At 35.7% G+C, this 18554-nt stretch overlaps 1 protein-coding gene across 1 annotated transcript in view; it reads right to left on the bottom strand.

Moving 5' to 3' along the window:
* Positions 1-2074: 2074 nt before the first annotated feature.
* The window catches only part of Rcd6 (Reduction in Cnn dots 6), a 28504-nt gene continuing 12024 nt past the window's right edge, over positions 2075-18554 (bottom strand). The window contains exons 2-7 of the mRNA XM_076129879.1: positions 8969-9201; positions 5243-5386; positions 4622-4717; positions 4165-4277; positions 3783-3895; positions 2075-3592 (exon numbers count right to left, since the gene is read on the bottom strand). Coding sequence (XP_075985994.1) covers positions 3027-3592; positions 3783-3895; positions 4165-4277; positions 4622-4717; positions 5243-5386; positions 8969-9091 — 1155 coding nt within the window. The 5' untranslated portion in view covers positions 9092-9201 and the 3' untranslated portion in view covers positions 2075-3026. The remainder of the gene's footprint in view (positions 3593-3782; positions 3896-4164; positions 4278-4621; positions 4718-5242; positions 5387-8968; positions 9202-18554) is intronic.

The raw sequence follows: 18554 nt of genomic DNA, 5'->3' as shown, positions 1-18554 counted from the left end.
ATCAAAATTGTATATGAATAATACTGCCCTTCACAATTTTATGCAAATCGGTGTTGCCATTTTCACGTAAAAGAAGACAGACAGACAAACAATCATAAATAATTAGCACAGAAGTATGAAATAGGTACGCATAACGCAGATCCTTGTATCCAATTCTTTAAGGTATAGAATACTTTCAATGTAGTCAGTCTTGTCATAGTTGGTACAGTTTCTCATAAAATACTTTAGAGATACATTGAGTATTTGGTGTAAAAGAAGGACAAACAAACAAACAGAGTCTTATGAAGTAGGTACGCTACCTAGCATCCAAGTCCTCTAAAGAATATTCTATAAATAAAGACAATCTTGTCATAGTTGATACAGTTTCTCATAGAATACATAAGAGATATAGTAAATTATAGTGCGCATATGTAGGTACTGGTAGATAGGTAACTCCATGTTATAACTCATAAGAAAAAATGATACAAACCAGTTTAATTAACTCGAACACGTGTGCGGTTCATTTACTTTTATAATGGCTGACTGTGAAGTGTGATTTAACGCAGGTGTTGGCAAACCTCAGTACACATTCCTTTAGCACACTGCTATGTTATAAATACATCTCATTCACATTTTGATATTCATTTGTATTTTCTCATTCTTACCACCTCTTTTGAAAAAGTTTTTAGGAGAAATCATCGTTCATCAATCTTAGAGAAAATAATTTCGAGAGGGTTTTATCAAGTCAGTAAATTCGAAACAGGTCCTCAGCTACACTATAAGTGCTTCCAACAAGGGCGGTACCAGCCCCCATAATTGAGCTCTGAAGCTTTTCACGAGGGTCCGGGACCAAAGACGAATAATAAACGAAAAGCTATAAAACTGGAAGAACTATGGATAAAATGTTATGTAAAGGAGGACACTAGAACATTTTATTTTTCTAGGAAATGGGGCGGTAATCCAAACAAGTTTGGGAATCGCTAAACCATCATTATCATTGGCCTGAGTCCATCTATTGCAGCATGATTCAGGTGGTGTCAGATAGAGGAATATTTGTAATGAGGGAACATCTTCGTTCGTGATTTAAAAGGCCTATACGGGAGTGACAACCGCGAATCATGAATCGCTAAACACCAACCTCCTTATTAGATACAATGCATGATCTCAGTGTATGGAAGTATCTTACAAGATTTGTCATATCTTTTCTAGTATTTGCTATGCGTCAGACCTAAGGCTATTAAGAGACAAAGCCACATGAATCAGCATACTTATTGCAGTATGAATTTTACTCACGAGTTTCCTTTAGCATTTGGCTGGCGGTTTTCCTTATACGATTTAGTAGGGAAAATTATCAGTAAAATCATGTCTTCTGGCTGATATTTAAACATTATTTGTATTGCTTGTATAGGGGATTTACTAAAAGATGTTAGGTATCGAGAGGGGACTTTACGGTGACACTATTCTGAGCAGACACGTAAAATAGTAAGATCCTTATCTCGTAGTTTAGGTTTAATATGATTTTTTTTTTTTTTTAAAGACAACTCCCGCACTAAGAATTGCTTTTGTGTTGCGGGGACTTTTACAAACATACAAACAACGGACACAAAGCACAACCAGACCCGAAGCAATTATTTGTGGATCGCACAAATAATTGCTCCGTGTGGGAATCAAACCCACGACCTCCCGTTGCAGTGGCATCGGCGTGGCGACCTAAACCACTGCGCCACTGGATTAAGAGTAGATAGTAATCAATCAACTCTTTTTTCGGATTGTATTTTTTGTCCTGGCCGCAGCTTACAATCCAGTCATTCGTCGACTTTGCCATCGATTGAGTATGATCATAACTCCAATGAAGACGAGTTGCGAGGACGAATGTTTAAGGATAGGTACAAAAAAAGGGCATGTGATTTGAATCAATATAAAATTCAAATAGGACAATAATCAATATAAAAAATATGGGTTAACACATAAAAAAACAGTCAGATTGAGAACATTTTCTTCTTTTTAGAATCGCCTACCATTGGCATTATAACTTATTGTGTTATAACTTGTATTTTTTTTGCTACATGTATTTAGTGGATAAATAACACACGCATCATATAAAATTTAGTTTATTGATTCAATCCATAAAATGTAGTGACTGATTTTAACATTGATTATTCAATAGTCTACTTACAATCTACTGTATAATACCTTTGGTTAATTAGGTAACTTAACTAGCTATTTATATGTTACAACTAACTCTTATAGTAATTCAGATTCTTCAAAAATGTATCTAAAAATATATCTATGTACTTATTTCTGAATACAAATCTTAAATTAACGTCTTTTACTGAGATTAGTTTTACAAATATCTAAGCTATACTTTATTTTACGAACACTGGTTTACAATTAAATCTAAGATTATTTACGTCGGTGTAGTGTCCTCCAGCGGCCAGTTTTATTGAAACCAGCCAACTGTGCAGGATTTTGTTTATATTGTCCGAGTGTAGGTGGACAATACACAGGAATACTCTCTATTTCTTAAATCTCATAATCTGGTGTTACGGCTAAACCGACTCTACCTGTAGCCGACGTCTTTACCTGCTATCCGAGGATCACGCAGATCCACAACCAGAAATTCACAATTCAAAGAGACTCTGGACAAATAACTAAGCAGTTTTTGACAGGAAAACTTCGCTATTTATTTCGAACCCGGGACCACTGCGTGGTAGTCGCATGCCCTACCGACCGCGTCAGTATTCTTTACCGTTTTATTTACACACGTATGTATATTCATAGGTATTGCTCAGGTGTATAAGCTCATCACGTTTCAAGTTTTTTTATTTCATTCAAAATACTTACGTGATAAAATTAATTTGATATCAAGTTCTAAATTAGTGAATTTCGCTTTTTATACAAACCATCTATCGTAACGAATTAAAACTTTAAATAGATCATAATTATTTATAATTATTATCAGATATTCGTTGTAACTTTCGGAATGATTTACATACTATATTTCTTATCCAAGAAATGTGGTAAATAGTTCCTATTTAACTGGTATTTTACAAAGCAACGTCCTTATACTTAGTTAGATCATCAGATTCATTACCAACTGAATTATGACTATTTCTTATACCATAATACACTCGTTCTCTAGACCCACTAAAGTGGTAAGGTTCATGTCTTAGTAAATTTACCCCGTATGCTGCATCTTCTCTTTTATATTCGGGGTAAAACCTAGGGTCATAATCTGGGGGGTATATTCTTGGGTCGTAGGGGTAAGATCGGTAGTAAGGGTACGCAATTTCGCTTTTACAATCCATTCTATCATCGTAAGGCTCGTAGCCTTTGGGTGGGTATTCGTCAGTCTGGAAGGCGCCTACAATGGAGTGTCTGCGCTTGTATGGGTTGTCGTAAGGTCCTGATCGTGGTCCGACCCACGTGCCGTACATTTGTGGAGACTGGTATGACTTGGGGTAGCCTCGGAGGCTGGCCGCGTATTGTCTGTCGGCGAGGTGTTGCCAGTAGGCTGGAGGTGGTTGTGGCAGCATGTGTGGAGGGTAGCCGAGGGTCATGGATTGCCGGCTGGCCAAGTGTCGTCGGAGGTCCGGCATCGAACCGGATTTACCTGAAATTTAATAGAGAAGATTTGGTTTAGATTGAAAGTGAAGGGAAGTTCGTTTTATTTTAAAAGAACAGAGTTGGCAATGTTCGAAAGAATGTTTATTTGTCGATGGTATTGAGACTAAAGTTATAAAATGTGTTGGATTCTGCTTTTTTTTTACTGGCAATTATATCATGAAAGATGTCGATATTACCATTGTCGGGCATGAAGCCATCGTTTGTGAAAGCTGTAGGTGCATCAGGCACGTAGTGGCTGGCGTCGAATTCACTGCCACTCACAGCTGCGCCCGAACTATAGCCTGCTTTCCTGAAACCCAGAGACAAACAGGTGTTTAGACAGGTACAATTTGTCGACTAAGAACTGTGATTTGTCGGAGAGCCGGCTATTTTGGATTATATTTCTTTTTGTTATTTTTATCGAAATCTAGGCATTGGTAATGCCTGAATACTTATTCACTTGTAGAGTTCCTATTAAGCATAGACTATGTAAGCTCAGGATATTCATGATATATCATATCAATGCACCAAAATACCTAACCTTTATTTTCCATGACATTATTCAGTTGTCATACAGACCTGGCTTCTCTAAGTGCATAAGCGGACTGAACCAGCACGACTCCACACACGATCGCTGGCAGCCGTGCGACGTAACACGCCAGCTCTGCGCCACCGTATACTCCTTGTAGACCCTGAAACAGCACAGTAATTGTATCAGCACTTTAATTAAATAGGCCTTTCCCAGAAGACACTTATCTGTACTGAAACTCACACTGTTCTCAGTAGCAATACCACTCAGAATCTGTAAACGTGATTCTACTGAGATTAGCTAAAAATAGGTACTTAAAAATGATTTTGTAAAAGGGGGGAGATCTTCTCATTTGCCTCCCAGATGCTGGTTCGGTTCCAGTTTATTTTTGTGATGATACCATCGATCGCTATTTACTCGAGGTCTATCCCCTCTCTAGATCCTAGAGGAGACTTTTATCTAGCAGTGGTACAGCCCCGGGTTGAAAAATAAAATGTTAGTGCTCACCCAATGGCAGATAGACATGTAGAAGACTAGAACACATTCTGGTATCAGAACCAGGATGACTGCTATCAGCCACGCCAACAAACATTTGTTGTTTTTCTGGAAAAAGAAAAAGGAATTTCATCAAAAGACGCTTTACATAGCTTCTGGTGCTCTCTTATAGTTTACACAAAACCCGATGCGCTGCCAAAGATTCTAATAGAAGCCGTGTAGTGTTGCTCATTTGGATGCTAATAAAATTGAATCAGGCGCTAGGATAAACGAATCACTTTTAAAATAATGCCTTTTGTAGAAATTAGAACTTACCAAGCACACATCTTCTTCAATCTATTTTTTTTTCTTACTATCAGGAATGCTTACACCTTCTTTATGGTTATGGTAACGTTACTCTTTGAATTTTTTGCAACACATAACAAGAAACTGTATTTTGTACTGTGAGACATAGGTAATATTAGTATGTCATCTCTTTCATACAGAAAATGTAACAGTCGGAAAAATACAGCTTTAAAATATTTATTGATATCTTTAATTTAATTCTGTGTTATTGACGGAATTAGGCATAAAGCCAGGATTGCTACGAAACTAAACAAAAAAAAAAGATAGCGTTATAATTAATATACTTACCGATATAAGGCCATGTACGAGGGTGACGGTGGCCGCGATGACCACGCCGTAGCACACCATGAGCAGCGCGGAGGCGAGGGGCAGCCCGCTCTGCGACTCCACTATCCATACTATCTCGTATATCAGTGCGATTGCATACGCCACCTGGAACACGTATGAAATTATTCATTAATAAACAAACTTCAAGCTAAGGCATAGCGATCGTGGAGTTTGGTCGACCCTACGAAGTAACTTACTTCTAATTAGTTCTAATATATAAAATTCTCGTGTCACAATGTTTGTTCCCGTACACCTCCGAAACGGCTTGACCGATTCTCATGAAATTTTGTAAGCATATTGAGTAGGTCTGATATTCGGCCAACATCTTTTTTCATACATCTATTGATAAGGATTGTCCAACCCTAACATTATTTTTATTTATATGGCAAAACAACGTTTTCCGGGTCAGTTAGTACTACTATATTTTATTGATCAAAAGCTATCGCTTATCTTTTCTGTTTTTGATTGTCGATTCAGTATTTGGCCATTCATAGGAAAGGTTTTAAGAAACAGATCACATGGTTATGATAATTGTAGCGACATCATCGTACATATAATCGACGTAACCAGATAAGGCACACCATAAGATAAAGTAGAGATTAAGTAGATAGCAAAAACGCATGTCCTTTATTAGTATATAAGCACTCAGTATATGTAAAATAAATCACTTAAAAACCATCAAGTGTTTCACTACATCTCCTTGCCGGACCATCGGCAAAATAATTTTTAAAGTTAAATATGACTTTTATACTATGTATACTATGAAATTATCAAAAAAGAAAATATGTCCACTAAATTATGCTGTTTTTTTGTAATGACCTCTGGGTCAAATTCTAAGCAAACTAAAATTGATATATTTGGATCTTAGAGTAATTAGAAACAGAATGAAAGTTGGGAAATTACATTGCACATTTTAATAATAACTCCTAATGATCTTAGAAATATCACAGATTATTTACGATTTATTGCGCTGGCCTATTGATAAGAACTTTTCCTCATTCTAGCTGTACATAAGACATAGGAACAAATAAATTATTTAATCAGAAACAGAACAATTTTTCGGAACTTATCTTATTCGAATGCTGAACAAACCAGTTTCTTGATACGAAGAAATTAAGATTTTATTGACGTATATTTTTTACAGCTGCAATGTACAAAGTGCATTTAATTAAGTAGTAATATTTACGACTTGATCAAGCGAACTGAGACTGAAGACCTAAAGTTAATTGATATTTTTTCGTTTAAATACTAACCGTGTAAAGGTCCTTTGCAACCGGCAAAAACCCTTTTTCTATGGGTAAAACGATTCTACTACCAGATACACATTCCTAACCTACAATTAATTATTTAATTATATAATAGTGGTCTTTAATAAAACATTGTAAAGGACACTATGCCACGGGCAAAATGCGTTGATCCTTATGACAGAGAATAACCTCAAGCATCTATTTAAATTAAGACATGAATTACCGACACTCAGATTCGAAATGCAGGCCACAATTTATGTCTAGACTGCCTAAAAGCTAATACTTTACAGCGGAATAGATCAAGGACAGAATAAAAAAGAAATCTATATTCGAATTATGCAATTACAATCATAAACCAACATTGGAACGGACCCTAAGTTTGTCAGTACCAGTAAGTTTACTCTCACTTGTTTCGTCATCTTACTACAACTGCAGGCCTTGCAAACAACCAGTCAGACCTGATCTAAGCTCTGCATACAAATACCAAGTAACTCGGAAGTGGATGACGTGGTCACAGCTCAGGTTATACTGGTCTCATCCATCTTATGTTTCCGTCAGGCAACGAGTGAATATTAAATAGGTGTCTCGAATGAATAGTTTCGTCTTAAAGAAGGTTTTTCAAAAGAGCTTCTTTTGTATTTATTTATGCAAAGTTTATGCTTTTATGTAACTGTTTTCTTATACATAATGCATAGTTAAATATATATAGCAACCAGCTTCCGATCGTAAATATCTATTTTACATATTAAGTGATAATATTTTGCAGTTTAATTTGTTTGAGTAAAAGTATGAAGCCATTTAAGTCCTTGATATTTTCAGATTAATTATTTGTCATAAAGCAATACCTTAGTACGTAATTAACTTTATGTTTAAAAAATAGTTGATAATTGGCGTACAAATGTGCATAATAAACGGCTTTATAACAAGAAGAGATTGACGATAATCGGCTAGTGACGTATCCTGTGTAAAACGGAAAACTACTTAAAGCATAAATCTATACCATCTATACTAATATTATAAAGCAGAAGAGTTTGTTTGTTTGTTTGTTTGTTTGTTTGAACGCGCTAATCTCAGGAATTACTGGTCCGATTTGAAAATTTCTTTCAGTGTTAGATAGTCCATTTATCGAGGAAGGCTATAGGCTATATATCATCGCGCTACGACCAATAAGAGCAGAGTAGCAATAAAAAATGTTACAAAAACGGAGAAAATTTTGACCCATTCTATCTTATGTGACGCAAGCGAAGTTGCGCGGGTCAGCTAGTACTTGATACTTTCATTCACTGCTTAGGGATAAGTGTCAGTTAACCTATCCAATAGATTAACTGACTCCAAATGTATCAAAGCAACTGCCAAAATTCCATAAGATAACCTAACAAATACTTATGGTTAAACAAGTGCTAAGAAGAAACACATGATACTTAATATTCGATTAAGCGACAATCATGACTTTTAAAAGGGCATATGACAATACTCTTTCTCATAGTGTTAAGTCATTATTCCATCAATGACTAACAACGCTTTCAAAATACTAATGCCGACAAGAACAGTTATTTGTCATATAAATGCGCCGAAACAGTTATTTATTTATCATACAATGATAATACGCGTATTGTGTTCTTAAGTACGAATTTAACATTTGTGTCATAGCGAAAAGAGTTTATTTGTACAACTGGTATTATTCCTAAATGCATTGTAACGCTATTTAATTATGCTTGATAAACATATTTTTCAAAATGAAGTAGAAAAATACTTCGTTGTTTTGGAATTTTCGTTAGCATGTCTTAATTATTCCTCTTTTACTTCAAGGGACTATTTCAGTTATATTTTTATTTTCAGTTCGGCAATATTTATCGAACTATAAAACTAACTCGACTCTCATATTCTTGTGTCGATCTGGCTCACAGATTAATGCCGGAACCGAATATGTACATATGTGTGTAGCTTAACTTGTTGAATCTTAAATAGTGTCAGTGGCAGTACATAAATATCATCCCAAAAGTAGTCACTAGGGCAGGTGAATAGAACAAGGCCAGATAAGTTCACAGTATTTATAGAGTACCAGAATTGGTAGTCTGTTTTCGCAGCTCGTTTTAAGGCTGTGGGGGTTTTTACCAAAAAAGAACTAGTTTTGACTAAGGGTTTTCTTTATTACCTTTACACAAAGATTTTTTTTTTAAATGACAGCTCCCGCACCAAGAATTGTCCTTGAGTCGCGGAGACTTTTACAAACATACAAACAACGGACACAAAGCACAACCAGACCCGAAACAATTATTTGTGGATCGCACAAATAATTGCACCGTGTGGGAATCGAACCCACGACCTCCCGACGCAGTGGTATCGGCGTGGCGACCTAAACCACTGCGCCACGGAGGCAGTCGAATTGTTAAGGTATTTTTTCCCAAATACCTGTCCAGAAAGAAAGAAAGGTTCTTACCAAAGCATACGCCGCAATGAAACCCGAAGCAGCAGTAACACTACAACAGAATATCCTGCTGACAGCTGGCTTCATCCGCAGCTTCGGCGCCTCCGTGTCACTCAGCTCGTTGCTCGTGGACATGTTGACTGCGCTCAGGTGAACAATGAGACACTCATGCTCGGTGGAGTGCGACGGTGAAGGAAATACTACATCTTCTCATTGTGAGATGATGGTTTTCTGGTGTTGATGATCTGGAAAGAAGAAATTGTAATGTTATTATTTTAAGGATAAAGTGACGATTTTACCACTAATTTATAGACAACATGTAAGAAAAGGGCCGCAAAATTCTATTTGTAAATGTGAGCAACACAGCTATTTTCTACAGTTGGTGCCAACGACTATAAAGCGTTAGACATTTCAAATGATTTAAGAAAATAGTTCTCACGAAGTCCGCTGGGGCGGTGATTAAGTTTTTCATATAAAATTCGTCGATAGCTGCTAGACTGCTAGTCTGGTCAAAGGAAAACGAAGAAGAAGCTCAAAAAAAGAAGTGAGATAGAGTTCAATTTTGATTTCAGTAGACAAAGACTGCAGGTTCATAGATAGATTCATTTATTTGTAAACATACTTAACATTTGAGGTAATAAAAAAACCTATGAAGATACACAGTGCATCGAAAAATCTTCAACGAACGAACTTAAACCCAACAAAACGGAAATCAGCTAACACGAATCAAAAACCTATCAAAAAAACATCAATCATACATATTGACGAGTTTCCGCTTGTATTACCTACTACTATTGAAAGGTAAGGAAAAAGTGAATTATACAGTCGTTCGTTAACATGCAATTAAAAGTAAACTTCATTGAATACATTGTATACATTTACAAGTGATTATTTCTGAGGTCTGGAACTCTGGACGTTAGTATACATGCAACTACAGTAGTGGGATTCTTTAAACAGTAGTAGTAGTACACTGAAGAAATTAGTTCCCACTGCATCAACTAGGGGCGCTGATCTGTACCTCAAATCTCTACCACTATCGACTACCGACAACCGGCTAGCTATCGAAATTTTGACATTTAGAATGTACTGCCAAAATATTTCCTACGACACCCGTCAGAGGCGCTGATCTGATTTTCATACAAAATTTCTCGATGACAGGCCGGTTGTCAGTGGTCTATAGTAGTAGAGAATCGAGCTACAGGTCGTCATACAAAATGTCTCGATATGTAGATGATTGTCGATAGTCGATAGTAGTAGAGAATCGAGCAACGTCCGAGCGAGCAATTGGTCTTTCATAATTTATATAGAATAATCTCAATAGTAGCCGGGAGTTTAGGATATTTTTTTTTAGTTTGAGGCTTCCGAAAACAATGTCCAGTTCGAAGGGAAAAAAGATTGGAAGAGCTGACACTACTATCATATGAGATTTATGGAAGAGAGAAAGTAGCCCAGGGTTTGGTGATACGTGCCCGGTATAGCTTCCCATAATATGAGACTAATATTTAATAATGGCAAAACATGGATGTATGTATTCCATATACTCCTGCCACCACCTGCGGGTAAAACAGACAGGATTATGTATGTACATTTCCAAGTATTGCTTGCAAACTATTTGCATCATACATTCTGTTTCAAATCACATGAGTTTTTGCTGAATTGCATTGGATGTTTCGTCTTAAGGGTTGTGTAAGGTAATTGATGTTTTGCATGGAACGTTACACTGACTAAAGGGCCGGTGTGCAAATAACAATCTTTTGCGTTTGAAAAGTTGACACGAAGTTTGTTGTACACAAATATTTATTTTAAACGATTGCAACTATTCAAAGGCGACATCACTCGAAAAAACTAACGAAAATAGGAATTAGTTACTGCATTTTATAAGTATTGACTAGTCTAGGAAGTGTTAGGAATTGAAAACTGTTTTGTTTTCTCGCAATCAAAGCTGCCTTTACGGATGCTTTACGGGATATGGACTCAGTAGTCCCACAAGATTTAAGCTAATTTGTCATTCGGACAGAAAACTAATACCTACGGCAATATCTAAGAATATTTTATGCAGCATTAATTAAAGGATGCATTACGCGAAGCACATACCACTATAAGAAGCACAGCGATTATACAACACTTATAAAATGGCGACTTAATTGTAAAGAAACGCCATGCAAATAACCCATAGAGAAGAGCATTAGCCTCAACAAGGGCCAAATCATTGACTCCATGGGAAACAGCCTATGAATGGTGGGAACTTGTAATTGTATAAAAAAGGTGTTCACCATCAACCTATGGTAGGCTAGTTATAAAAAATGCTATGAAATTCTATAGGTATTGGAATTTCTCTTCTAATTCTATGTGAAGTGATTCTCAAGGAAATGTTCGCAAATTGTTAGTTCTGGATTGAAAGTATTATTATGAACAATTAAGTTAATTTAATAATGACGGAGGAACAAACCGTCAAGCGCCTCATACTTACTTATGTTTAATTGATCACTTGTATATGTTACTGTAAAAGCCCGAACTGTGGTAAATCCTAAGATTTTCCGGTAAAACCTAAGATTTACCAACTCTCAATGGTAAAAGTCCGAAAGTTCTTTTATTTCGAACTTTTACCACCATTTAATTGGCAAATCTTAGGATTTACATAATGACACGGTAAAAGTTGATAAAGTCATATTGTAATGTGTTTGAGCCGTAATATGATGATATTGCTAGGGATATAATTATATGCCGTAACATAATTATAATGAGAGTTTGAAGATGTCGCCGGAGCCCCGCTTCGCGGGGCTCCTCCTTCTGGGTTGTTTAAAAAAAAATAACCACGAAGGCTGAGGTGGGAGCTTCGCTTCGCTCGCTCCCACCTCAGCCTTCTAACCTAACCTACCCATGTCGGTTTGCCGAAAACTCCTTCTTTATAACTATTAAATTATTTTATATTAGCTACATTTACCTGCCCTTGAGGTATATCCTAAGATTTACCAAGTGAATAGGGGTAAAAGTTCGAAATAATAGAGTTATTCGGACTTTTACCGTTGAGAGTTGGTAAATCTTAGGTTTAACCGGAAAATCTTAGGATTGACCACAGTCCGGGCTTTTACAGTAACATATACACATTTTATCAACACGGTGAGGGTTGTTTTATAGTCTAAAATAAAACGGTTTGACTAAGAAAGATTTAGTATTGCCGAGTTTTGTTCTAATTTACGTGAAGCGTAAATTAACTTAACTTACCATCTTATAGTTAAAAATACGTTCCTATCGAAACGAAAACAACTCGAAACGAACAAGATTGTGTCGAAAAATAATATTTATTTTTAATATTTAAGGCTCGCAAATTGAAGACAGTCTTTTCAAAACAAAGTATTTCTTTAAAACTAATTAGTGCGTGACGAAATCACACGATTTATTTGCAAGTATGTTTAGTTATCGGTTAATTGTAGTACAATTTATCAAATCAGCTCGCATGGTGTACTCGAATGCCTTGACACACTTTATTGATACAATTAACGTTGTGATATGTATAGGACTGCTAGAGGAAATTACATCAATGAACGAGTTTGAACATCGCCTTGAGGGACTGCACTTAATTATTGAATTATTGGCATAGTTAGTTGCTTGGTACAGGTCTCATCTCAATATTAATATTAGCGAGATTGAAAGTCTACAGCCCTTTACCATGTTACACAGAAGACTTTGGTAGAGTTAACACTTGTCCAAGGCTTCAAGGATTTTGTGAGCACCTTTTTTCTCGGAATTTTAATGCGGAATGGAGACAGAGGCTTACACTTTTGAGAACAGTTTTAATAAGTCTCAAACATTTAAATCGATTTACGATTTTTCACCAAATCACGTGTCACGCGAATCAATTTATGTCTAACTCATACGTTAGTCATTTTAAAAATATGATTTAATCTACACAGTAGTCAGCCAAGTTTATTTATTTACCACAACTAACAACTACCATTCCAGGTGTACTTTCCAATGCGGTAGTTATCCCATGTCATTACCATGGTAACTATAACATGTTTTTAAGTTAAATATATAGTATATTTATATTGGTGACTTACTTAATACATTCAAGTACAATCACAAGTAGGATCACGCACGCACACTACATTTGCGGTACGAAATCAGTCGTGCCAAATTCCTTTACTATCGCGACTCACATCGCTACCTGTTAGCCTACATTATACGAAGGTTTTATACCTGTCTCACTAGTTACAGACAAGTGCCTGATAACCTAGGCAACAAGATTTTTTTTTGTTAGCCAGTATACTATTGTCCCACTGCTGGGTAAAGGCCTCCCCCATTTTCTTCCAATCCTCCTTATCTCCTGCTGTGCGTGTCCAATTAATATTAAAGGCACCTAAATCGCCACGCCAAAAAAATAATACCGAGATAAATTATCTTGATAAAAAAAACACGATTGATAACTTGACTGAAAAACACAGTCTAGATAAGTGTTTTAAGAGGTTACATTGTTGCTTGTTTTAATGCTCGTACACTTCTCTGCACTTTTCTGATTTACTTTTCTCTGCATCAATCTTGTAAGTGACTTTATATAATAAACAACAAGCTAATTTTAGTTTCACAAAATTCCATGAAACAAGAGTTGCATTAGCGTGCTCTAACCAATATTCTTAATCTGAGAATATCATGTTCAGCTTTATCCCACCTAATACCTTAAGAACAAATCATATAGGAACCATAGATGTATTTACTGCTGTATGTGTTTTTATGGGATGTTATTTTTTATCTACAACATATAATTGTGATGTGTAAATAAATGTACAACCTTGAATGTTAACGCTCTGAATAGTATCGTGTTATGTCGGATCGTAATTATTGTTTTAGCTGTGAATTCGTTCACAAACTGGGTCAATGAAATTATGTATTGTTGATAGAAAGGGTAAGTACTGTTATTATTTATTTCTTGCGGTACTGTTTTGCTTATTTTCAATTCAATAATAACTGTTTCCTAACTCTAACTACAAAATAAGTTAGAAGGAATCAACACAAGTCACATTTTCTGATCTCTGCCTACCCCTCTGGGATGAGTGGAGTTTTTTATGTATGCAACTTTTTGCAGTCAGGAGACAATTATTCTAGACTTTCACAAAATACTGTCCCGACTATCTAAACCAATCACACTCTGCACGTAATTATAATAGAGTAGTATAGATTAAATTAGTTTTATGAGCTGAATTTTTAAAGCGAAAATTACATGCCCAGTTTCACAACCGCTGGATAAGTATATAAGATAGAAATATATGAAATTAATATAGTATTTTGTCAGTTATTTTCATATATCTGCAGACACTTTACCTAGCAGATATGCTATTAAAATTATATAAATTGGCCCTAAGCAAGTCGATTATTTTCGCCTTTAAAAACTCTTATTAATGTATCAATCAGATCAACCGATGCAAGTAATCGTTATAATTGGTGGAGATCGAAGGAAACTTTTTAGAAGGATGTGAAATCAAACAATCGTCACGTCAGTCGTTCTTGTCTTGATTTAGATATATCCGATCGAGAATATCCTATTTGTTGCTTTTCTAATAGATAATTTAATTTCAAGTACGAATATGTTTTCTAACGTAATTTGATACCAATATGAAGTATGAATATTTTGACAAATATTTAAGTTACAAATAATCCATATTTTATATATTTAAGTTACAAATAATCAGACTGGACAACTTAACTAACTTAAGGCGTCTGAACTACAAATCATTTATTTTTATACACTTAAGTCAAATTAACAAAATATATTAGTTTTCTCTACCTGGAAATCAAACACAGAGATACTTCTAAGCATTTCTGTTGAAGATGAGCTAAATTCATATAATTTGGTTCCAGAACCATTCATACTTTAATTACATTTCATTAGCACTCCATAAACACAAAACGCAATAAACAAACCTAAACCTTACGTATTCAAATTAACTCAAACATAAGTTTCCCATATTTAAAGCAAAATTTACTTAAATGTTTTAACGTCCATCGTGGGAAGGAGGCATTAATGTAATCTGTAGATTGAAACGCCGGATATTTCCACACTTAACGCAGTTTCCTACAATTACTCTATCCTATTCACTTATTCACTAAATATGCAAGGCACACTTGCAACTTGTATACGCCCTTCTAATATTTAACTGTAGTAATTATGCTTGTAAGTGTTTTATCTATACTAATATTATAAAGCTGAAGAGTTTGTTTGTTTGAACGCGCTAATCTCAGAAATTACTGTTCCGATTTGAAAAAAATATTTCAGTGTTAAATAGTCCATTTATTGAGGAAGGCTATAGCCTATATATCATCACACTACAACTATTACGAGCGGAGTAGTAACGAAAAATGTTACAAAGACGGGGAAAATTATGATCCATTCTCTCTTACGTGACGCAAGCGAAGTTGCGCGGGTCAGCTAGTATTTTATGTAGTAGTTAAGCTTGTTTTAATAAACATATACTTTGTATTGGTTTAATGTGTTTTATCCGGCCTAGTTTTGGTTATGAATGGCCGTTTTCAATAAACTATCTGTAGTTATTAGGCCTGCTACAGATTCTAGGTGCGTTTAGGTAAGATCGCGTTTAGTGCTTATAATGACATGTCGTTGTCGTTGGCGGCTAGTGTTGACATTCAAACATGTTCCTAAATCGTATCTAAGCTAGCCCTTAGATTATAGAAGATAAAAGAGACATCACAAAACATTTAAGTGGTACAGCGTTTCTTCCGACTAAGCTTTATGGCCGAGATGCTTAACTCAAATTGCAATAAGCGTCCAACACTCTTTACGGTATTTAACTATTTACACCAAAAATTGCTGTACCTATCCGCTGTTAATCTAGTAAGCGACTAGGTAAGAATGCCTCGGCATTATAGCATCAAGTAAAATTGCAACACGATGGATTGCCTTTATACAATTTCATTGAGTTGTTATGTCTCTATAACTATTAACTTCTTACCTGAAGGATATCACACAATCTACGTACAGACGCGGCCAAGGTAACCACTACGCAAATCTCATGAAGAATCATTAGAAACCCACCTACATGATTGTTTCAAGCCATTGTTACACCTACATAACGATTAGTACAATTAAAATGTTATTGATTATTGCACACATTCTCCTTGAATACGAAAATATTATTGTGATTGTGTAATTTTATGATTTGTTTTAATAAGTTTAATGGGATATGAACGTGCGTTGGTAGTTTTGTTGAAATCAATATCCGTCTGTATTTTCGTTTATTTGACAGAACCGTGGACTTTAACGCAGTTGATTCCGCTAAAGAACAAATACTTTATTTTATTGTCTGCAATGTTTCTTTGGTTCCCGTAATGTGATCCATATGTGGGGTTCGAACCCATGCCGCGCATCGCACTGGATATATTGGTAAGGCAACCAACTATTGCGCCAAAGCTACAATCGAACCGTTTTATGTATGTATATGTTCCAAAATCCTCTTTAAAACACAATACAAAATATTCTTACAAGGAGGAGTAATAATTATTTTCAAAGAAAGTAACACCTCGAAAAATTATGTACCTACATATGGTGTCTACCTCTAACATTGCAACGACAACGCATCGCTTCGTCTGAAACGGCTCCAACCAATACATCATCAAAGATGTATAAAGCAAGGTCAGGCGTTGTCAACCTGTCACAATGCACCATTGGCCGTGAAAACGACCGCCTTAATGAATACCTACGAGTAATCAATTAGGAATTGTTGAGCTTCATCGACCTTTAACTGCTGAGGGATTGTCTTAGAAGACACTTCCGTTGAGGTGTGGGCGATGCACCTGTGTACTATAATAATCTGTGTTATAGATAGAGTTATGTATACGCTAAATATGAAGACAGTGTTTGCATGTCATTATGCTTATTTGTTAGGCAGCTTATCGATTGGCATTAATCCCTGGTTTCTGAGGTACATTTAGCAGTAGTTTATCTATTCAATAGCGCTTAATCTCTAATGAAAAACGCCATTGAATAGATAAACTACCGCTAAATGTACCTCAGAAACCGGGGATAAATAATCTATACTATGAAGAAGTGACTATAAATGTATGAAAAGAACTGTTAAAATTCCACCCAGTTTTGTACCTGCTTATTTTTACCATGTTTTGTTACCACAATCTACGCATATAAAAAATATTGCATATTATTCTAAACGATGCTCATTTAACTGTGGTGAAACCAGCCATTAATGTTCGGAATTTTTATAAAGTCTAGTATTTGACAATATCAGAACAAATAACAGTCAATAAATTCTTAATATGTAAAAGAAATTCACAACTACGTCGGATTATAGAGGAAAAATCAGTTCAACGGCGCAGATCAATTGAACAGCAACTTTCCCTACAATAAACACGCACCCTGCAGCGAACACAGGAAGCAAATAAACTGTACCAAACCAATAACATACATCAGTCTCGCATACAAACTTCTTTACTACCAAAAAAGACAGAACAGTTGTTCTAGTCGTCCCTATTTTTCATTCTAAACACGTACGCAGTCTTAGGCTGTGACCAGACGAGTGTACTACTACTTTAGACTATTGATAAATTTCGTATGAAAACTTTATCAACACTCCTAGTGAGTGTCAGAGAACTAATAAAAAATATTTTTTAGTCAAACTCTCGATACTCGATAGTACCGACTGTGTAAAGTCGCGCTTTTATGAGGCAAAATTCTATGTGTATACTACGAGTATCATCGCCATACAAAATCCGTTGACTGACGGTTTTTAACGTGGACTTTAACAAGCTTAGTGCCGTCCAAATTGTTGATGATAGTAAATCGGATCCAAACTTAACGATTCCTTGGTTCAGTAATCCAGGATCGAGGATAGTTCGCGTACGTACTGCTCCTAACTGCGCGCGATCTGTGCCCGTTGAATCGTATTGGTGTGGTATTTACATGTTTACATACATTACACTCGTCTGAACACAGCCTAAAGTGAACAACTGTATCTATAGAACAAAGTCTTCGCTTTCTTCAGTAAAAGTCCTTATCTGAGGTCGTTGAACTCTGCCGTGAAAACAGGGAAATATGTTTGAGATAAATACTGATATTGTGCGGGCGTGCGGGCAGTGAAACTTAATGATTGGGTTATTTTGTTGCTTTGCTGTTCGAAGGCTAATATTACTGTTAATTGGTAAGGAAATGGGGAGGAAATCTGGTCTTTGTAATAACTTATTTACCCCAAGACCTATTATAGTTAAACCATTTTAAATGTCTGATAGAAAACAGTGAAATAAATGCGCAAAAGTCAGTTGTTTCTTATTAACGTACTGTCAAATCGGCGCAGATATGTAACAGTGGCCATAATATGCAAATGTAAGATAATTCCATATGTATTTCGAGATGTTATGAACACACAAATAACAATATGTTTTATTTTTGCCATAGCATTGACTTCCATAAATTGTGATCAGATATTACTGTTTATACAGAATAATACACGCTTTATCTATACTAATATAATAAAGCTGAAGAGTTTGTTTGTTTGAACGCGCTAATCTCAGGAACTACTGGTCCGATTTGAAAAATTCTTTCAGTGTTAGATAGCCCATTTATCGAGGAAGGCTA

Source organism: Anticarsia gemmatalis, chromosome 23 (genome assembly GCF_050436995.1).
Source record: "Anticarsia gemmatalis isolate Benzon Research Colony breed Stoneville strain chromosome 23, ilAntGemm2 primary, whole genome shotgun sequence".
In the NCBI taxonomy this organism is placed as follows: domain Eukaryota; kingdom Metazoa; phylum Arthropoda; class Insecta; order Lepidoptera; family Erebidae; genus Anticarsia; species Anticarsia gemmatalis.
This window is presented reverse-complemented; position numbering and strand designations above follow the sequence as displayed.